The sequence below is a fragment of the Urocitellus parryii genome, chromosome 3 (genome assembly GCF_045843805.1).
Source record: "Urocitellus parryii isolate mUroPar1 chromosome 3, mUroPar1.hap1, whole genome shotgun sequence".
Taxonomy (NCBI): domain Eukaryota; kingdom Metazoa; phylum Chordata; class Mammalia; order Rodentia; family Sciuridae; genus Urocitellus; species Urocitellus parryii.
The window spans coordinates 203364682-203387451 of NC_135533.1; the positions used below are offsets into that span (position 1 = coordinate 203364682).

The 22770-nt window shown below is 44.9% G+C and overlaps 1 protein-coding gene across 4 annotated transcripts in view; it reads right to left on the reverse strand.

The window, feature by feature from the left end:
• Window positions 1-22770, reverse strand: part of Mau2 (MAU2 sister chromatid cohesion factor) — a 34667-nt gene that overhangs the window by 8246 nt on the left and 3651 nt on the right. For 3 of the 4 annotated variants that reach the window (XM_026389860.2, XM_077796317.1, XM_026389858.2), the window contains exons 2-14: window positions 14653-14670; window positions 14145-14210; window positions 12524-12619; window positions 10981-11075; window positions 8061-8088; window positions 7536-7691; window positions 6298-6444; window positions 6132-6222; window positions 3567-3670; window positions 2894-2971; window positions 2510-2575; window positions 922-1008; window positions 15-64 (exon numbers count right to left, since the gene is read on the reverse strand). In XM_026389860.2, coding sequence (XP_026245645.1) covers window positions 15-64; window positions 922-1008; window positions 2510-2575; window positions 2894-2971; window positions 3567-3670; window positions 6132-6222; window positions 6298-6444; window positions 7536-7691; window positions 8061-8088; window positions 10981-11075; window positions 12524-12619; window positions 14145-14210; window positions 14653-14670 — 1082 coding nt within the window. The remainder of the gene's footprint in view (window positions 1-14; window positions 65-921; window positions 1009-2509; window positions 2576-2893; window positions 2972-3566; window positions 3671-6131; window positions 6223-6297; window positions 6445-7535; window positions 7692-8060; window positions 8089-10980; window positions 11076-12523; window positions 12620-14144; window positions 14211-14652; window positions 14671-22770) is intronic. The other variant, XM_026389859.2, reaches the window with a different exon arrangement.

Below are 22770 nucleotides of genomic sequence, written 5' to 3' on the forward strand. Positions count from 1 at the left end.
CTGCAACTGCTCACCTGACAGGAAAGCTGTGGTCTGGATTTATCCTCTCCAATAAACTGTACAGCTATGGACAGAAAACATTAGTTAGAAGCTAGGTAGGGCAGAAAACAGGCAAGCAGGGGCTTCTATGTCATATTCCAACCCCTCGTCTGGCCCTCAGACAACCCTATTAGCTGCTTCCTGACTGCTACTATGGCTGGGGCTGGGCTTTCTGCTCCCTGTAGCCTGATAAACGACCCAGAATCTGGGAGGTCAGCTCTTTTTGCAGACAAGCCTTAACTAGAACGAAGGCTGTGGGAGTGAAGAGAATCTGGGACACTTTGAAGGAGGACCCTAGGAATGACTATATAAGATTTAAGGATAAGAGGCGTGGGGTGTATTGTAGGGTTAAGGGGGGGATGGTGGGAGGAATCTAACTCATGTAAATAATGTCTGGGAAGACCATGTGAGGGTACTAGGCCTATGAGGATAGCCCTGGGCACCTCCACCCAACTCAATAGCTAATGAATGACCGGACTCTTCGGGATTCGATCAGCTGAGGCTGGGGCATGGAGACACCCTATAGGCAAAGCACACATGACTGCCCTAGATATAACTGCTGAGGACAGGGCCCTAAGGCCTGTCTGAAATTCTAAAGCAGACAGCTTAGACTATGAGACATTGGATTTTTTATATGGAATTTAATAAAGCATAGTTCATTTTCAACAGTGAGAAGTGTTACATATCTCTGGGAATGCTTTTGTCCCAAACCTGACCTCCCCCAACCACAGCCACTAGTCCAGCCTGTGTGCCTCTCAGGATGGGAGCTATCCCCTGCCAAAAGGTAAATACCCTGGGGTTTACTGAAACCAAATAAGAGAAATAAGACCCCAAATAAGAGAACTGAGAGAAAGGATACCAAACATGAAGCATGTCACCTACTACCTCTTGGTGTCTATTTCCTTCCCGTATATACACACTCGCCAGGTTGGTCACTATGAAGGCCCACAGCTCCTGGTGGTTGGTGAGCTGGAATAGGAGATAGGAACATTAAGGAGCCAGGTCATATGCTGTTATGTCATACGGGGGTCCACTTGGGGTCACAGCCACCCAAAAGTTCCATAGCTTTTGGAAAGCACCATGGCTATTTTGGAAACTTCATCCCCCACCCCCACAATTTTAGACACTGACCTCCTATATCCAAGAATAGCACAGTCATTAACTCTTTTCATTATAAATCCCTTACTAACTTTATGGGACATTTACAAAAAAAAAAAAAAAAAAAAAAAAAAAGGAGAGAGAGAGAGAGAAAAAAACCACCCTGATACTTTTTTCAGTACATGTTACATTTTGGTACATCTTCTGTTTGTCTCTCGGGACTGAGACTCAGGTGGCCTCTCCATCTACACAATGGCTAGTGACCTCTGGGTTGTAGGCAGTGCATGCTGACAGGCACAAGCTGGTCTTGGGGAGACTGCTCTCCACTGGGGGAGCTACTGGCCCCAAAAGGCTGGAAGATGAGGGAAGTTGTGTCAGAGACCAGAGATGGTACTGATGGCTAGGGGTGGTCCCTAGCTCTTCTTGGGAACCAATCTAAACAGCCCAAACAGTGCCCAGACCCTGCCTCCCAGTGGGGCTGGGCAAGTGCCTCTAGGCAAGAGGGAACCCAGTAGCACATATCCTGCCTACAAGATTCTGGCAGACTGAGGAGGTCCAGAGTTTTCTGAAACATGCAAGACAATTCAAGAAGGTTCAGAAGGGCTGGGGTTGTGGCTCAGTAGAAGAGCGCTCGCCTAGCATGTGCGATGGGAGCTGGGTTCAATCCTCAGCACCACATAAAAATAAATAAACAAAATAAAGGTATTGTGTACAATTAAGAAATAAATATTAAAGGGCTGGGGATGTGGCTCAAGCGGTAGCGCGCTCGCCTGGCATGCGTGCGGCCCGGGTTCGATCCTCAGCACCACATACCAACAAAGATGTTGTGTCCGCCGAGAACTAAAAAATAAATATTAAAAAAAAAAAAATTCTCTCTCTCTCTCTCTTTTTAAAAAAAAAATAAATAAATATTAAAAAAATAAAAAAATAAGGTTCAGAGAAGAAATGATTGGGTTATGAGAGCCTTAACCAATGGGTGAATTAACCCCCTGAAAGGGATTAACTGAGTGGTAACTGAAGTGGTAGGGTGTGGCCAGAGGAAGTGGGACTTGGGGGCATGGCTTTGGGGGTATATATTTGTATCTGGAGAGTGGAGCTTCTCTGTTTCCTGATCACCATGTAAGCTGCTTCTCTCTGCCACACTCTTCCACCATTATGTCCTGCCTCACCTTGAGCTCCAAGGAATGGAGTCAGCTGTCCATGGACTCAGATCTCTGAAACTGTGAGCCCCCAAATAAACCTTTCCTCTTCTATAGTTGTGAAGGTTGGGTCTTTCAGTTGCAGCAGCAAAAAAGTTGACTGAAACAGACTACTCCCAACTTCTTATACAGAAATGTTGCCCACACTGAGGAGGGAAGAGGTGGCCCCTTACCCGCAGGGCAGTGGTAAACTGTGCTTCCGCATTGTCCATGCAGTTGACAGAGACGCAGTACAAACCCTGGAAGAAGAAGGTGATATGATGGGGTGGTCCCCAGGGGGCTCCCATGGCTGCACCCAGCAACCGTGACAAGTGACTCAAATGAACCAGCTGCATTTGGGCTCTACCCTGACCAAGAAGCAAAAAGGTAAAGCACTTGCTATTGTCATGCCAGACCTCGGGCAACTATAAACTCAGGGAGATGCTCAACAGAACAAAGCTCACTAGGAACATTCCAGATACTGCCTGGGGTGGTGTCATGGGGCACTATATTGGAAATGTTCAAGATCCTATCAGGATGGTGCTGGGGCATTGTTCAATATCCTGGAGGGTACTTACCAGCAATGTGTGTAGCTGTGCTGCATGGTTGGAGAAGAGTCGGGGAGATTGCTGGCACAGTTGGCAGACCTGGGAGATCTGTAGGAGGGAGCATATTAGGGTTACAGGCCCATAACCTGGGACCTGCTTCTGAGCAGCACTGGAAAATAACCCTAAAGATAACAGGTATGATTGCATCTTGCCTTCCAGACTGGAACAGAGTACCAGAGGATGTACCCACCATAAGGGCAAAACGTGGTTCTGACTCCCTGTGGATGGCGACCCTTATCTGTGACCCACCTTCTTTGTCTGTTAAAACATATGTCTTGCCTGTAATGTACCTTTACCCCAGAGCCTTCTTAGGAAGGTGGGCATTGCAGATTATGAACCCTGGAGCAGGATGGGGGTATGAGCATCATTATGGGGAACCCTAAATTCCTGTACATCATGAACAACATTTTCTGGGTATGCAAGTTACAGGGAGAGGGTTTTCATATTAGTTCTCCAGATAAGTGTGTGTACAAGAGTACAAACTGCTGAGTGACAGTGAGATGACACAATGGGATGTCCTGCTAATACACATTCAGAAAATTTACAGGTCTCAAACTCTAACACCTGCTCCTTGGCCTTCCCAACCCATAAGTGCATATGTGTGTGTGTGGGTGCACACATGTAGTCCCCCCCCCAGTCCTACCTCCTGTAGTGCAGTAGCCTTGTGGCCTGTGACGAGTCGGCACATGATGATATGCTCCAGCAGGATCACTTGGAAAGAGGACAGGATGGGGCTGCAGTCGAGCACTGGGGGCAGGGGAAGAGTTAGGAGTGAGCAGACACGAGAGGCTGAAAGCGTCCCAGGGAGGCACTGACTCCAGTCCTGCCTCCTACCACGCTGCTCTGATATCCTTACTTTGCCCAAGTAAGGGAGCTCATCTCCTTGTTCAGAAGAGGAAATGTAGTCCAAGCTAGGAGTTGATAGTGAGAGTGTATTAAAAGTAAGAAATCTTGCCAGGCACATGCCCATAATCTCAGCAGCTTGGGAGGCTGAGGCAGGAGGGTCATGAGTTCAAAGTTTTGAACTTAGCAAAGCTCTACGCAACTAGTGAGACTCTGTTTCCAAATAAAAATACGAAAAGGTCTGAGAAATGTGGCTCACTGGTTAAGCATGTTGGGTTTAATCTCTAGTACCAAACAAATAAACAAAAAACTCCAAGAGGACTGCAATTTCAAGGCCAGTTTCAGCAACTTAGGGAGAGCCTACATAACTCAGCAGGACTTTATCTCAAAATAAAAAAGTAGCTCAGGGGTAGAGTGCCTGCCTTGCACATGTGAGGCACTGGGTTCAATACTTAGCACTGCATAACAATAAATAAATGATGGGCTGGGGATGTGGTTCAAGCAGTAGCACGCTCGCCTGGCATGCGTGCGGCCTGGGTTCGATCCTCAGCACCACATACAAACAAAGATGTTGTGTCTGCCAAAACTAAAAAATAAATATTAAAAAATTCTCTCTCTTTAAATAAATAAATAAATGAAAAAGTATTGTGTCCATCTACACCAAAAAAAAAAAAAAAAAAAAAAAAAAAAAAAAAAAAAAAAAGGGCTGGAGATGTGGCTCAGTGTTAAGCACCTCTGGTTTTAATCCCTAGCATCAAAATAAATAAATGAGTGAATGAATAAATGAATTCTGGCTAGGCGTGTACACAGTGGCAAGGTATGTGCTTAGCATGCACCAGGCCCTGGGGTTTGGGGTAGGAAGTGACTTTTGATGGAGCATGGTGGCATGTGCATGTAGCCCTAGCTACTCAAGAAGCTAAGACAAGATGAATACATAAGCTGGAAACTTAAGGCCAGTCTGGGCAATACAGCAAGATTCTGTCTTGTTAAAAAAAAAAAAAGGCCTAGGGCTGGGGATGTGGCTCAAGTGGTAACGCGCTCGCCTGGCATGCATGGGGCGCTGGGTTCGATTCCCAGCACCACATACAAAAAATAAAGATGTTGTGTTCACCGAAAACTAAAAAATAAATATTAAAAAAAAAAAGGCCTAGAATGATTTATCTTTAACATATTATCACCCGTCAATAGGTGCTCAAGGGCATTTTGGACAAGAAGGTTCTAGTATCGAAGTTGCCTTGAATTTTTTTATTTTATTTTTTAATTATAGATGGACTCAATACCTTTAATCCATTTATTATTATTATTTTTTATGTGGTGCTGAGGATCGAACCCAGTGTCCCCCAACATGTGCTAGATGAGCTCCCCACCAATGAGACACAACCCCCGTCCTGTTGACTTGAATCTTTAGGCGTTGTAACAGGGTCTCAGAAGTGGCAAGGACCCTAGGAAGCTCCTGGCAGCATTGCGCAGCTATCCTTCTGTTAGAACCAAATGGTGAAATCTTTTCCCAGCACAGACACAGGGAAAGAGAATCATAGTCCCTTTGGGTTTTGTTGTTTCTTAGTTCTGAAGACTTTTCTCCCAGTGGTACTCAGGAGGACATAGGAAGTAAATGAGCAGATTTATGGGGATTGTGGGCTAGCCACACATACTGGGGGCTCTGGGTTGATGCTACACTAATATCCTGTTCCCAAAGGATGGACTAAATAGCTCAACATCTGTAATCCACAATCCACAACCTCCAAAGACCCTGCCACAGGTCAGTGAGAGCCAAGTTGTAATTGCAGCTTTACCCTGAGTGTGTCCATGTCACAAAATTGATAACAAGTGGCACCATTACCTTTCTTTTTCTTTTCTTTTGGTGCCAGGGATTGAACTCAGGGCACTCAACCACTAAGCCTCATCCCCAGTCCTATTTTGTATTTTATTTAGAGAGAGAGTCTCACTGAGTTGCTAAGCGCCTCGCCATTGATGAGGCTGGCTTGGAACTCGAGATCCTTCTATCTCAGCCTCCCAATCTGCTGGGATTACAAGTGTGCACCACAGCCCTGGCACACCCCTATTTTTCTTGACTGAGCAACACTGTACTGGCAAGTATTGAGTGGGGCCCTGCTAACTCACATGGCCACTCTGTATAGTTGGGATGGACAGGACAAAGATGGAATGAGGCCCTGGGCAGTCAGGGGCTTCCCTTTGAGCTTAAGCTTGTTCTGCTCTGCTCTCATGTTGGCTGCAGGCATCTGCCAAGGGGAGTGAAAGACCGGATCTACCAACTAGAGACTGCTGCTGTGATCCATCAGTCAGATCCAGCATGGGTGGCACCATGTTGAGCCTCCCACCAGGGGGCGCTGTGAGTCCAACTTACTCTTGAGCTTCTCCAGCTGCATGAGGGCCTTGTCTGTGTACTTCTGTGCCTTCTCCAGGTAGCCCGCCTGCATGGAGTGCATCACTGTCACCTAGCAAGAAGACCAGCAAGCAGAGGTCAATGGGGTCCTCTCCTTGTCCCCAACCTAGGACCAGTTTGAACTCACCAGGTAGACAAGCACACACATGTGCTCCTTGGGTAGCCAGTGGAAGAGGTCAGCAGGGTTGCTGGGCAGGATCTCATCATCATGAAGTGTGGAAATGGTCTGGATGCACTGCTGCAGCTGCTTCAGGCATGGCTTCACACTCTTCACCTGTGGGAGCATGCAGGTGGCACCCATGCTTAAGAGTCTGCCCATTCCCACCTTGCCACCCTTGGCTTCTTCTATTAGGAGTGTCCACTGTCCCCTTCTATCTACCTCCTATAGGAAGTCCCCCTTTCCCAGGGATTAGCTGGGTTGAGTATGGGGTAGGGACGCATATTTGGTAGGTAGCTTTTGGGCATGGGAAGTAGCCTCCAGTGTCCGGGAGTCCCTCCAGTACTGCAGCTCTTACTAAATGGCTTGTCTGCACTAGGTACCCTGTCCTGAGGTCACACTGGGTATCTGGATGGCCCTCAGTATCCACTGAAAATGGTGGCTGTAATTTGCTGAGCAAGGAGCTCAGTCCAATGGGCAAAGGTAGACACTGATAGAGGGAACTGAGGAAGTCTTTAACTAATGAGAGGACCACTTGGTACTTTCTAGGACTCTCACTACTGTCAGTCTCCACCTGAGGCCTCCTTAGAGAGGCCCCGCCTGTGGTAGGTCCATGGAGGCAGGGGGTAGAACTGAAGTACATAGGTAGTTCACACCCCCAAAAAGGCTTGAGATGGTCACACAAGCACAGGTACAGGTGCTCAAACAAAGCCTCTCCTCAACCACACCAGTACTACTGAGTTGAGTCTTGGTTATGGCTGGCATTAGTCCCTAAACCTCACAAAGCCATCATCTGCTGGGGAAAAGGATGGACAAACACTGTGAGCAACTGTTCTAGAGCAGTTGCTAGGGTGTACTCTGATAGATCTCCCAATTGGCCCTTAAAGGGCTCTAACTGTTTATTTACTGAGTGAATGTGTGTGAGTTCATTCATCATTACTCCTGAGTGAGGGCAGGGCCACTAGGATAGACCCTGTTTACAGAGCACTCTCTGCTTGTAGAGACACACCAGAAAGATGATGGCGCCAGCAGGTGTGCCAGAGCAGGATGGGGTTTTGTGTGCGTGTGCGCACATGGCAGAATAATAGACCTTCTGAGTATCAGGGTGATGACAATGCTACCACAGTCCAAGGCCCACATTCCATTTGCTGCTTGCACTCATCCATGCCACTCTCCAGAAGAGCCCTCCTGTGAGAGGCACCACACACCTGCCCAGCATCCAGGTAGTGGGTCACCTGGAGCACCAGGAAGAAAACTCGAAGTGATTCCTTCTGGATGGGGTTCCCCTGCCAGTTCTCCACAATCTGTCCACATAGGGTCAGCAGTGGGTGTACTTCCTGCAACTTGCGCTCCATCAGCAGCAGCTGGGGAAAGAAAGGTACAAGCACTGTATTTCAGTGTTTATAGGAACCCTCATGGATGCAGAGCTCCCCAAACACCTACTATGGGACATTACTACCACCCCAGGGAGCAAAGCCAGGCTGAAAGAAACCCTCGTCAGGCTCCTTCCTCAGCATAAATTCCACAACCTGGAACCAGAGTTTCAACTCTGAACCCCATAAGAGCATACAGCCCTCACCCTGAGGTTGCTTGCCATTTCTAAGAGTCTGGGCAGCTGAGGGGCCAAATCATGGAGAGTGGGTGGGATGTATGCAGACCCTGTGTTGGGGGGGGGTCAGGCCTCACTTCCATAACATGGCTACACTGGATTCTCCTGCCCAGCATCAACTTACCATCCCCTTGCTGAGCAGGAACAGCGCCCTGAAAAACAGAGATAAGTCAGATCTTTGAGGGGCCAGGATCTTCCTAGAATAACTAACTAGCTGCCCAAAAGCTCAAGGGACCTAATGGGCTGACTTGGGGGTAGTTAAGTGGATGACAATAAACAGTCTCCAGTGAGGTTTGTCTTATTTACAAGACAGCTGCATTTTGTCCAATTCTATCTTCATTAACATTTTTGCACAGCTTTGACAAAGTCCAGAAGACCACGTTCCAGGCAGGGTGGAAGATGGCACACTTACTATCATCTATCTCAATGTTGTGACACAGCAAACAGTGGGCCTGGAAGGAGGGAACATACAGGGTGAGAGCAAGTTGGGACTCCTAAATGCCCCACTGTCTTGTCTGTGACACAGGCAAAGCCCCCCATTAGGTTCCTCTCAGGGTTAAGAGGACAACTCAGGAAGGCTCAGGCATATCAGCAGCCTCATCTCTATCCTTAGAAGGTTTCTATTGCCTCTTTATCCTTCTACTTTTTCTCCCTTTCTTTCTTTTACTGTACTAGGGATCAAACTCAGGGCCTCATGCATGCTAGGCAAGCATACTGCCACTGAGCAACACCCCCAATCCTTTTTATTTTATTTTAAAATTTATTTTATTTTTTTTTTAAAGAGAGAGAGAGAATTTTTTTTAATATTTATTTTTTAGTTATTGGCGGACACAACATCTTTGTATGTGGTGCTAAGTATCGAACCCGGGCCACACGCATGCCAGGTGAGCAAGCTACCGCTTGAGCCACATCCCCAGCCCCTCCTTTTTATTTTAAAACAGGAGTCTCACTAAGTTGCTCAAACTTGTGATTCTTCAGCCGCTCAAGTAGCTGAAATCATGGGTGTGCACCACTGTGTCCAGCTCTTTCTAAAAGAGCATTTACAGCTGTTCCTAGCCACAAGTGATAAGATAAGCACTGTAAAGAAAGTTTAGCAGACAGCCAGGGTGCTCTTTCCCACCTCAGCTCCAAAGGTGCCTCTTTGCATTGGCATTAGGGCTGAGAGGATCCTGGATTTAGGGCTGGGGGTGTGGCGCAGTGGTAGGCCACTTGACTAAGCATGCATGAGGCCCTGGGTTCCATTCCCAGAACTGCAACCCCCCCCCCAAAAACCACAAAAAAGCAGCTGTAATTGCCATGCCCATAAGCCCTGTTTTGTTTCAATACTAAACATTTGTCTTCCCAGTTTTCTCAGGGTCCTTATATACTATGGCCAAGACCCTATGAAGTACGCATTATTCTCTCATTTAATTTTTTTTTTTAAAGAGAGAGTGAGAGAGGAGAGAGAATTTTTAATATTCATTTTTTAGTTTTTGGCGGACACAACATCGTTGTTTGTATGTGGTGCTGAGGATCGAACCTGGGCCGCACGCATGGCAGTCGAGTGCACTACCGCTTGAGCCACATCCCCAGCCCCTATTCTCTCATTTTAAATGTGAGGACACTGTGACAGGAGGTCAAGGAACAGAGTGGGGACATGCACCAGGGAGTGTATTTCCCTTGCCTAAACACTGTCCTGTTTCGTTGTTCTCTCACCTCCTGCACACTCTAGGGTTAAGCTTTTTTTAAATTACAGAAAAGACTTCATGTAGGTCCCCATGTTTTCACACAGAAAATGCAGAGGCTAGGAGGCCCTATGTTGCTGACACAAGGCTTTGATCCAGGGGACCTGTAAGCACTGAACCTTGGTGGGTGTCTACCAGGCCACTCAGCACAAACCATGTGAAACTAAACTGTGTGCCCAAGAAGGCTTGCCTGGGCAATGCTCACAAGTGAATGTTTTCTGTGATCAGCTGTTCCTCAGAGGGTGGCTTTGAAATTTGCTGAAAAAACCCAGAGCCCAACAACCTGGCATGTCACCACAGACTCAGCCATAGTAGAAAAATGTAGGGGACAGGGAGGGTCTAGAATATGGTGCCCTTAAGTCAACCAGTGTAACCACCATCAACCCAGGACAGGGCAGCCAAGTGATGGTTCTGAATACTTCGACAGTGTCCCAGTGATAAGAACTGCCTGCAGGGAGCTTCCTGGTACCTGGAGGGTCTAGAAAGTCTACAGTCTAGCCTCAGAATACTTGCACATGGGTCAAGAAGGTCTCCAGTGTGGGCATTTTCCAGAATCCCAACATGTTTACACACAATAAGAGCACTGCTATATGGAGCCACTACTAAAGAGGATTCTTCTATATTGGGGAAAGAGGAAGTCCTCACCAAGGGTACAAAGGGAATGATGATGGTGTCTGGCCCCTAACTCTTGAACAACAGTCCATGCAATTTTGCACATAACATGATCTTCATGTCCCTTCCTTGACATAAACAGTGGCTTAATCTGCTTCCTGTTCTTTTTTTTTTTGTTAATATTTTTATTTTTTAGTTGTAGTTGGACCCAACAACTTTATTTCACTTGTTTATTTTTTTATGTGGTGCTGAGGATTGAACCCAGGGTCCTGCACGTGCAAGGCAAGTGCTCTACCGTTGAGCCACAACCCCAGCCCTGCCTCCTGTTCTTGATCCACAGATTTCTCAGTGGCCTGAGCAGGTGAAGTCGTCTATAGTCTGTGCTGTGCATGCCCCGTGCCACTGAGGGTGCATCTTTGCAATAAAGATGCAATAGTTAAGCATATTGTGTGAGCACCTATTATTTCAAAATATGCTGGAAATGTGTAAGTGCCAACTCTGTAGACAATTTCAGCTGTCTCTCAGCCCTATCCATTTTTTTTTTTACTTTATAAACACAGGATAAAACGCATCTCATTGTACCATTAACTTGCTTATCTCTTATTATGCAAAAGGATGGGCTTTTTTTTTTTTTCCCACACTAAAATCCTATTTGTGCTCAGGAATAAAATGGCTAAGCCAGATGGGAGGGGTGGAATGGGTGCCTACCGTGTGTACTCGGATCCTACCACCCTGGCGTATTCGGCCCCTACACCCAGGAGGTCACATGCTGACACCAAGTCCTTCTCAAGTGTGTGCAGTTGCTAAAAAGAAGAGAAAGAACAATGACAGCTGCTGCCAAATCTGTGTTCTACAGAGCCTGGCCTTACTGTTTTGCTTTATCAAGTCAATATTAATTGCTCTGAGTACAGGCTTCTACCCTACCTATAGTACACAGCATTTAAACTTAATGGGGTATAGAACCAGTAGTTCATTCTCATGAGCACAGACCCCCCAAGGGCCTGTGAGTATCCAAGGTAAGAAAGTCTGGGTGCTTCCTGGGTCTCCTGAGGAGGGCATCTGTGGTGTGCTCTGGGGCTGATGAGGAACTCCTTCAAGGCAAGCATCTAGCCTTAACTGCTGAAAATCCAAAAGCCTCAAAAGGCTGAAAGTCACCTGCAGGTTTACACTTTAGAGCACAGGTTCCTCCTCACTATGCATATAACTCTGTGACCTTGGGTGAGTGACTCAAAGCATAGCTTACTTCTCTTTTTGTCAACAGGCACAATTGTGTGTGGGAAGATTAAAGGAGATAGTGTGTGGGGGGGACCCTCTCAGCCAGACCTTTCTGTAATGAGGAGTTCCTCTGGATAGGCAGTTTTGGCCCAGGGCCAACATGCTGTGTGCCCAAGTGGGTGATAGGGCTGTCATGGAAGGTGGGCCATCCTGCCCTCCAGGCCATCTCAAGTCAGGAAATGCTGGCCAAGGATCTGCCTGAGGGTACCTAGTGAAGGGGAGGTGCTGGCCCACCTGCCCCTCCAACAGAGTTAGAAAGGCCCAGCTCAGAAAGCCCACCCATCTAAGTATCTTGGCACACAGGGATTTGGGCACCACCTACATCTGAGGAGTTGAAGGTAGGTTGTGGGGGGAATAGGGTAGAACCCAGGATGAGGCTATGCCCTGTCAGTCCCCATGAGTGGGGCACTGTGAAATAAGGCTTGACTCAGCATGCATTGTCTAATAGGCAGCCTCTGCATATTTTTGTTTGTTTTTGAGACATGGGTCTCACTATGTTACCCAGGGTGGGTCTCAAATTCCTTGGCTCAGACAATTCTCCTGCCTCAGCTTTCCAAATAGTTGAGACTGAGGCACTGTGCCACCATTCCCAGCTCTCTGTGTAGCTTTTAAAGAACTCAGAGGGCCTCTGGCAGGAAACATTCCCCAACTGTAATGGACATAGGGGAATAGCAAGGAGGGAGGAGAAACTGAAGATGCCCAACTAACACAAGGCCCCAGGGAGACAGGCACTTCCACTGATTACCCAGGTGCTATGGCACTTCATAGAGCCTGGGGCACTGCTAATAACAAGGCGCAAGCTAGGGATGCTGTTAAGGACTGAGGCTGGAGGGCACCTGTTAGCAGGTTACAGAAATATCCTTATATACCCACCCACATGGGGTAGCAGCCTGAGGGGAACCTATGCATCCTGGTCTCTGCTGTTGTTTGTACTTGGGATACACTGTCCCCCAAGGTCCTGACCTCTGGTACTCACAGCAAGCTGGAAGAGCAGGCGGCAGTGCCAGTATGGGGTCTGCTGTGAGATCTGAATTGCTTTCCTCAGCAGTGGCTTTGCTGCATCAACAGAATTCTGAAAGGAAATAGTCAAGTTCAAGGAGGAAAAAAAACAAGCTGGCAATCAAGCTGGATTCCTTATGTAGCAGCTGCTGTGCCAGAAGGCCGGTCCTGTTTGTCCTTACCAAAGGATTTTTTTTGGGTTGCCAAGTTACTTTATTAAAAGAAAAAAAAAAAAAAAAAAAAAGATTTTACTGAACTCACTGGTTGGGAAGTTTTTGCACTACTCTTAAAATAACTTCTTTTATTTTTTAAAAATATGTGTGTGTGTGTGTGTGTGTGTGTGTGTGTATATATATATATATATATTTTTTTAGATGTAGGTGGACACAATACCTTTATTTTATTTTTATGTGGTGCTGAGAATTGAACTCAGTGCCTCACGTGTGCCAAGGAAGCACACTGAGCCATAGCCCCAGCCCTTAAAAAAACCTTTTTATTAAATTAAACTGAAAGTAGTTTCAGTTCAAAATCTTGCTCCATCAAATAAGATGCCAGTGCCCAGTTTTCATGTTCTAAGACAAGAAAGATACGCCAGGGACATGGAACACACAATTCTTGCTGACTAGGCCACTGCATAAATCTTTTCGAAGTGGGGAAGGCAATATTCAACTGCAACTGATAAATAAGTCAAACTAGGGCTGGAGAATGTGGCTCAGTAGTATAGGTTTGCCTAATATATACAAGGCCTTAGGTTCGATTCTTGGCACCACCGCTAGGGAGAAAAAACAAAACAAAACAAACTATGGACCTATTAGGCTAGGAACAAGGCTGCTTTCTCAGTACAAAAGGAATTGGCTGGCCCTTGTTAGCAAATGATTACTCACAGAAACCCTGGTACTAGGGTGTAGGAGGTAGAAAACACAGTTGGCAATGTGTGTCCATGGGTTCTGCAGCTATGGATTCAGATAACTATGGACCAAAAATATTCAGGGAAAAATAAACTGGGTATGTAGTGAACACATACAGACTATTTTTCTTGTCCTTATTCCCTAAACAACACAGCATGACAAATTTTTGTATAGCATTTACATTGCATTAAGTGTTGTAATACAGAGGCAATTTAAAGTATATGGGAGAGGGGCTACTGGGTGTAGGAAGCTCAATGGTAGAGTGTGTGCTCATTAGCATGCATCAGGTTTGACTCCCAGCACCACAAAGAATAAAGTAATAAAAGAAGTCCATAGGAGGATGAGTGTAGGTTCTGCCTACTATCATATTGGAGGGGAATCCTGTAACCCCTTATAAATGCTGAAGGATAATGGTGATTAGAAGTATTAGAAGTATTAGAAAGGAGAGCTGGGGTTGTGGCTCAGTAGAGTGCTTGCTCTACTCGCAAGGCCCTGGGTTTGATCTTCAGCACCACATAAAAATAAATAAATATAATAAAGGTATTGTGTCCAACTACAACTAAAAAATAAATATTAAAAATAAATAAATAAAAGCCAGAAAGGATTTCAGATTCTGTGAACCCCAAGGTATTACTGTCACACCAAAAGGGAGAGATTCTTTGGTTTTCACAAAACTTAGTATGTTCTTACCTCTTGACAGTACAATTCAGACAACAGACTTGCTGCTTCAAATTTAACATCTTCAAACTGTGGGATCTAGTGATGTCCAGTTAAGGAAGTAGATACTGCAAAAAGGTCAATTTCAAAGGTCCATAAATCAGCGTTCTAACACTGCAGACATGTGCCTGGTGTTCCAAGTTCTCATATTCTCCAGTGCCCCCTGAGCTTGTTGCAGGTGGGTGTGGAGCCAGATGCCAGGGTAACGGAGGCATGAAGAGGAACATGGCATCCAGGAAGAGGCTTCTGGCCTTTAGGGGCAGCCAAGGATAGAGCTAGGATTTTCCAGATTCCAATCTAACAAATTTCTTTTATTTAAATAGAACATTCCTTCAAGGGAAAGGTACAGGCCTGGGATGTAGCTCAGTGGCACAGCACTTGCCTAATTGGCAGCAGGCCCTGGGTTCAATCCCCAGCAATATAGAAACAAATAACAATAACAATAAAAATAAAAACATAGGTCCCAACAAGAAAAGGATACTTGCTGTGATATCAACCACTGAAAGAGAAAGAAAAAAAGATGAATTCTCAGGCAAATATCAGCTCAGTTATTGGCTTACTTGGGGAATTTTTTTTTGGTACTGGAGATTAGAACCCTGGGGGAGCTCAACCATTGTGCCATATCTCCAGCATTTTTTGTATAATATTTTATCTAGAGACAGGTTCTCACTAAGTTGCTGAGGCTGGCTTGAACTTGTGATCCTCCTGCCTCAGCCTCCAGAGCCTCTGGAATTACAGGAGTGCACCACACTTGGCTACTTTGGGATTTTTATAGGTTGCTCTCCAGCCCCAATACAGGAGTCCAGTTAAATAGGAAAGTAGCCTACTCAGCCTGAGAGAGTAGGCTCAATTTCCCTTCAAAGCAACAATGGAAATGAAGCCATAGGGCACTTGGTGGGTGCCTAGGGAAGAGAGAATATCCTCTTTTGACATCAGAAGAGGGGTTTGCACTTGGGAGTCAGATCCTTTCTACTGTTGGCAAGGTCAATTTCAGTCAGGCAAGGAGCCCATAGTTAATCTGGCTCTCACATGCCATACAGTAATAGGGCTGACATTCAGCAGAGAAGAAGATGTTCAGCAAAGCATTACACAAGGAATCAGGTACAACTGGAGAATGGGACTCGGGGTGTCAGTCCTTCTAGATAAGTGTGACTTGGAAGGCCAATGGGTCTTCTGCGCTTTTAACCCTGGCTGTGCAGCCTTAGTTAAAGGTGAAAAATGAAAGTACCCAACTAGATCAGAGTTTTAAGACTGTCCCAGATGCACCAAAGAAATGTACAGAGAGGGCTGGGGTTGTGATTCAGTGACAGAGCACTTGCCTAGCACTTGTGAGGCACTGGGTTTGATCCTTAGCACCACAAAAAAATAAATAAATAAGGGCTGAGGTTGTGGCTCAATGGTAGAACACTCGTCTAGCATGTGCAGGCACTGGGTTCAATCCTCAGCACCATGTAAATAATAAAAAAATTGAAAGTATTATGTCCAAGTACAACTAAAATATAAATAAATAAAATAAAGGTATTGTGTCCATCTACAACTAAAAATATTAAAAAAAAAAAAAAAGACAGACAGAAAAGAAAAAAGAAACGCAGAAAGAGGAGCCAGTGCAGCCCAGGGGTCAGCTGAGGGATGACTAAAGTCACATAAGTGAGAAAGTCTTGAGCTAAGACCAGCTGCCCACAAGACACAGATAAGCCAGGAGGGGGAGTTGTGAGACAGTGAGAGGGAGACAGGGAGGGACTCCTATTGCCAGGGTTACTGATACTGATACTAGATACTACCTGTGGCAAGAAGGCAGCCAGAGCATCTACCTTCTCCTGTTCTTGCCCAAGACCCCTTGAAGCATGAACAAGAGGGTTTCCAGAGGGGCAGAGCCAGCACCTGAAGCCAAGAGTGTAGCCCCAGAGGTGAGGCTCCTCAGCAGGAGACAATGTGTGGAGACAGCACTTGTAATATGGAGGAACTGGTGACCACTGAAATCAGGGTGCTTTCTATAAAAGCTACTTCACCTTGAAGCCCAGTCCAGCAAGAGAAGCTCTCTGGAAGGCCAACAATTAGAAGGAACAGCCAGTCAGAGAAGAGGAAACACTATGGAGGAGGTGCTGGGCTAGAGTTGTGCCAAGATGCCATCCAACTCCAATATAGATCACAGGGCAGGAAAGACCTCCAGAGAGAACAGGAAGCCTTTCAGAGAGTCCTGGATGGCCAAGATGGAGTGGGCTGAGTAAATTCAGTACCCATAGCTGACCTCCTAGTCCTATCCATGCCTCGGAACTGTGATAAATAAAGCCGACTCCATTTCTCTGCTACTACACCTCAACAGAAGTAAGCCAGGCAATGAGAAGATGTGAACTCCTCCTGCCCCCAATCCGATTTGGGGCAGAGAAACCTTCCAAGCCCAGGATGCTCACCCTCAGTGCACTCTGGGTCTAGTGCTGAGGAAAGTCTGCAGAGGCATGTCTGTGGGAGGCAACTTGCAAGGGATGCATCCAATTATCCACTGCCTGGGGAGGACCCCACTGTTCTATTTCTATGAAGTCTTGGCCAGTGCTGTAGCTTATGCCTGTGTGGGCTCATTAATGTCTTACAGCAACCATTTTAAAATTCTTTCTCCTTTGGGGGCTTTTGAGTGGTTAACATCTATTCAGCAGATAGTTGGGATGGACCTAATTTGTTCTTGACCTGCCTGACATCTTTTCTTCATGAATCAGATGTGCCTGCTAATGATCAGCTTCCCTCTGTCAGCTCCTTCCATTTTCTGGGAATCATATTTTTGCCAGGTACTGTGGTCTACACTTTTAACCCCAGAAGCTCAGGAGGCTGAGGCAGGAGGATAACAAGTTTGAGGCCAGCCTCAGCAACTAAGCAAGACCCTAAGTAATTTAATGAGTTCCTGACTCAAAATAAAAATAAAAAGGGCTAGGAATGTGGATCGGTGTTAAAGCACCTTTGGGTTCAATCCCTAGCATTAAAGAGAGAGAAAGGTGGGGGACGGGGAGAAAATCACATGTCTTCCAGGCTTCCAGAGAAGGAGAGACTGGGAGATTGGTGAACTGCGAAGTGTCTTGCTCAAAGGTTCAAGATATGAACTTTCTCTTCTGAAAGCCACTTGTTGGGAGCACTGGCTGGAGGATAGAGGACTAGATTCAAGGTAGGGATTTACTAAGCGGGTTAGCAATGCTCCAAGTCTTTTGAAAATCTTAGATCCTAGAGCTCTTTTTTATTTTGTTCCTGCATTGCTAGAAATAGAATTCAGGGCCTTGTACATACCAGGAAAACACTCTACCATTGAGCTAGCCTGCACCGACCCAAGGGCTCTTGAACATTAATTTTCCAGGCCCACTGACCTTTCACCATGCTTTCATATGTATACAGAAGTCTCCCATGTGTTACTTGATAATGGGGATACACTCTGTGAAATGCATTGTTAAGTGATTTCTTGCTGCATCTAAGCACACCAGACTGTTAAGACAGCTACAACACTACGAGGAAATATTATCTTATGGGATCACTGTCGTATGTGCAGTTTGGGGATTAACCAAAATGTTATTATATGTTAGGTGACTTTACATACAAATGGAGGACATCAGATAAAGAAAGCATCATGATGTGCTGCCTCAGTCAATGCTGTGTTCCCAATGCCTGCAATAGGCTGACATGCAGTAGATACTTGGGAAACATTTGCTGCATAAGCAATGCTTTATCTATTCAGATAATGAATAGAGTTTATCTAGCATTGCTGGAATATAAAGGCTTCCATATGTGCAAACAGCCAAAGAACTGAGGCTTATGGCTTTCAGATACAGAGCCTTAATTAATTAATTTTTTTGTGGGGGGAGGGGTACTGGGGATTGAACCCAGGGCACCACTAAGCCACATCCCCAGCCCTTTTGTATTTTACTTAGAGACAGGGTCTCACTGAGTTGCTAAGTGCCTTGCTAAGTTGCTGAGGCTCGCTTTGAACTCACGATCCTCCTGCCTCAGCCTCCCCAGCTGCTGGGATTACAGGCGTGCACCACTGTGCCTCACTGGAGCCTTATTTTATTTTAATATTTTGGTTGTAGATGGATACAAGATCTTTTATTTATTCATTTATTTTATGTGGTACTTAGCTCTAAACCTGGTGCCTCGCAGGTGCTAGGCAAACACTGTATCACTGAGCCACAACCCCAGTCCTAGAGCCTTCTTTTTAAAAATTTCTTATAGTTATAGATGGACAGCGTGCCTTTATTAAATTTTTTATGTGGTGCTAAGGATTGAACCCAGTGCCTTATACATGCTAGGCAAGCGCTCTGCCACTGAGCTACAGCCCCAGCCCAAGCCTTAACTCTTAAAACAGTACAAACATCACCTTTCTCCAAATTTCACTGTTGTTTCTTTTTTTTGTAGTCCTGGAGATTGAACCCATGAATGTTCTCCACTGAGCAATATCCCCAGCCCTTTTGATTTTATTTTGAGACAGGGTCTTGCTAAATTGCCCAAGACTAGCTTCAAACTTGTGATTCTCCCTGCCTCAGCCTTCCAAGTTGCTGGGATTGCAAGTGTCACCACCATGCCTGGTCATGTCACTATGACACTTTGAATTGACCTGCATAACAACACATATCTGGAGAGTAGTTCTGGTTTCAGGATGGGGCAATCACTTCCATAGCAACGTCAGCCTGACACCACACCAAATGACTTTCTGTATTTTTGTTAGGATTTAAATATAAATTTACCACTTTAGTTTGGGCCCAGAATAACCCCCAAAGACTTGGCTCCCCAGCCTGTGGTGCTACTGGGAGGTGCTGGAATCTTTCAGAAGTGGGGCCTAGTGGGAGGAAGTTAGGTCATTGGCAGGGCATGCCCTTGGAGGGGATTTAGGGTTCCTGTCCCTTTCTATTTCTTTGCTTCCCAGCCACCATGAGGTGAGCAGCTTCCTCTGCCACATGTTCCTGCTATGATCTCATCACTGGCCCAAAGGCAACACAGTTAAACAAACATGGACTGAAACCTCTTTAGAACTATGAACCAAAATAAACCTTTCCTTCTTATAAGTTGATTATCTCAGGTACTTTATTACAGGTTCATAAAACTGGCTGACTCACTCATAAATAAGAACTATATATCCACCATATATAAAGTAATACATGAGGGGCTGGGGTTGTGGCTCATGTGCGTGAAGCTGGGTTTGATTCTCAGCACCACATAAAAATAAAATAAAATAAAGGCATTGTGTCCAACCACACCCCCCATATATATATGTATGTATAGTAATACATGATGACTTGCGTACAGAATAACATATAGGATACTGTACCCAAGATTGTTACTTTGTGATTTTTTTTTTAACTTTGTAATATTAAAAAATAGTCTTTACATCTCCTTCCTTATGATAGAAAAGCAGTCAAAGTAAGAGCTCCCTTGGCGTTAGGTGGCCTACAGGATACAGAACAGAGATGTCAATGCTCTACCAGAAGTTCCAGGAGCCACCTTGGGGCTCTCAGGGAAAGTGAGTAAGGATCAGGACCACCAGGTGCAGAAGGGCCCAGATCACCACATTTCTGGTTGGTTCTTCTAAGACTTGTTCAGGACTGAAAGCATTTCATGTCTTTTTTATTCCTTGAAACAAACAAACAAACAAACAAAAAGGGTCAGCTCTTCTAAACCACCCAAATGTATAGAAATAGTTATTGATTGATTGCAACTCCCTTGGCATAGTAGCACAGCATTAAAAAGCCTTCCTCGCCTGTTTCTGCAGTGTACCCATGGCCTGGTGCATCCTTCAGTCACCGCCTGAGTGTGCTCACTGATCTGCAAGTTGGAAGTGGTCCTCACCCTGTGGGTTTATTGAAGATCAAGTGAAATAGTACCTTGAAATATATCTGTGCAGGGCCTGTCATATAGAAAGCACCAAAAACACTGCAGGAATTCAAAGGCAGGATTTTGAAGAATTGAAGTGAGTTAGTAGAGCTGTGAAGTGATGCACATTTTACCTCCCAAAATCGGAGGTAACTTGGAGAGTGAGAGTGAAGGGGCCAGGAATATGGCTTAGTGGTAGAATGCTTGCCTAGCATGCCCAAGGCCCTGGTTCTACCCCCAGCATGGGAAAAAAAAAGAGAGTGAAAAAAAAAAAAATGGAAAGGAAAACAGGAGAAAGAAGTACAGATCCCTAACTCCAAAAAAATGCTTCACGTCAGCTCTGCAAATGCAGCCTTCGCTTGAGTTTTTATTTCTTGTCAATGTGGCATGCAATTTAGTAGGACATAATCATGATCCTGAAGGATGAAAGTGTTGCTCCAGCTGGACTAAATGTGAGAGGCTTAATACCAAGCCTCATTGGGCTTTAAGAAGAGAAAGGAAAGCATTTAATCACTTGCTAGGAAAGTAAACATAGACTTTCAGGCTAAACCTAGATATAGAATCAGTAAGCATCTGACTGGTACAATCTGTAGTTGCTTTGTATGCCAGATGAGCAAAACCACCATTAAAAAGCAGATTGACAGCCAAGCATAGTGGCACATACCTATAATCCCAGTGATTTGGGAGGCTGAGGAAGGAGGATTGCAAGTTCAAGGCCAGCCTCAGCAATTTAGTGAGCTCCCAAATAACTAAACAAGACCCTATCTCAAAAGAAAACATAAAAAACTGGTGATATAGTTCAGTGGCAAAGCACAATCTTTGCCATTCCCTTGTACCAAAAAAAAAAAAAAAAAAAAAGAAAACAGACTGAGCTGAACTCCTTGACATGTGCCCACAATTCCAGCTACTTGGGAGACTGAGGCAGGAACATGGTTTCAAGTCAGGAGTTGTAAATTAGAGCAATACAGTGAGACCTTGCCTCCAAAAATTAAAAAACAAACATAAAAACCCAACCAACAAACCAAACAAAACCACAGCTCCATCCTAAATGCACAAAGAAGCAAACATGGATGGTATCAACATGGATATTGGCAGTCAGTTCAAAGAATGGCTGTCTGATTCCAGAAAATAACCATTTCTGAGAAGCAGCACTTATTCCTCAGTGCCTTTTAAATCAAGAAAATCTACAAATGATGATGTACCTTACGTGCCCAGGGATTTAAAAAACAAAAACAAAAAACAAACTATGTAAGCCAGGTGCAGTGGCACATATTTATAATCCTAGAAACTGGGGAGTCTGAGGCAGGAAGACTTTAAGTTTGAGACCAGCCTCAGCAACTTAGCAGGGCCTTAAGCAACCCAGTGAGATCCTGTCTCAAAATAAAAAATAAAAAGAGCTGGGGATATGGCTCAGTGGTTAAATGCCCCTAGGATCAATCCCCTGGTATGGAAGGGGGAATAAAAAAAGACTAAGAAAGTTGGGACTCAGGGCTGGAGTTGTGGCTCAGCAGTAGAGTGCTCACCTAGCACTTGTGAGGCCCTGGGTTCAATCCTCAGCACCATATATAAATAAATAAAATAAACGTATTGTGTTCAACTATAACAATATATATATATATATAGATAGATAGATAGATAGATAGATAGATAGATAGATATATGGAAATTTGGGACTCAGGGTGTAGTTCAACGGTAGAGTACATGCTTAGCATGCATAAGGCTCTGAGTTTACTCTCTAGCACAAATAAATAAGTAAATAAATAAAATGAAAGAAAAGGGGAAAATTGGTATACCTGCATATTTTCTTGGTTTTACAGCAAATGTGCAAATGACTGAAATAGATTTGTCTGCATGAAAGACTAGTGTGAAAATAAAACAGAAGTCACAGGCCCTGAAAGAGAACTGAAAATTCACACAGAAATAGGAGTGCAGCAAGAAGAAAATTAATGTGGAGAAAACGAAATATGTCTGAAGGAATGTAACTTGACAGAATCTGCAAAAACAGCTTTGGAAATCTAGCCAAAAGATTTCTGTGGAAAGGAATACCTTTTATAATCACAAACTATTTAACCAGGGAGTCTCAAAGCAGCCAAGAATTTTGACCATACATCCACATCGCTGCCAAAACCATAATCAAAGAAGGGAAGCTAAGCTGGGCACAGTGGCAGATGCCTGTAATCCCAGCAACTCAGGAGGATAAAGCAGGAGCATCAGCCAGCATGGGCAACTCAGTGAGATCCTGTCTCAAAATAAGAAATTAAAAGGGCTAGGAATGTAGCTTGGTGGTAAGAGTGCTCCTGGGTTCAGTCCTCAGTACTGTGCACATGTGCACACACAAAAAGAGAGGCTTTCAGGTCAAGTGTCCTTATTTGATGAGCAGATCTGAGGGCCTGCAGAGGCAAGATGACTAAGACCAATGGTTGTGGTCTCAAAGAAGCTGTGGAGGAAAGGGAGACACATACTCCAGACTCCGATGGGGACATTTAACTGATGATTCTTTCAAAGTTGGTAGAATTGATGACACAGATGGTTAACTCTATTACATATGTCTTTTAAATAGTTCACAAACAGTTGATGGAACAGAAATTAATATGCGCCAATCAAAGAGAATAGAATCTAACCATAGTCTGCAGGGGACGTATTCCAAGACTTCCAGTGGATACCTGAAATCTAGGGCAGCACTGAATCCTATAGACACTTATGCTTTATCTTTTTCTTTTCTTCTTCTTCTTTTTTTTTTTTTTAACTAGGAATTAAA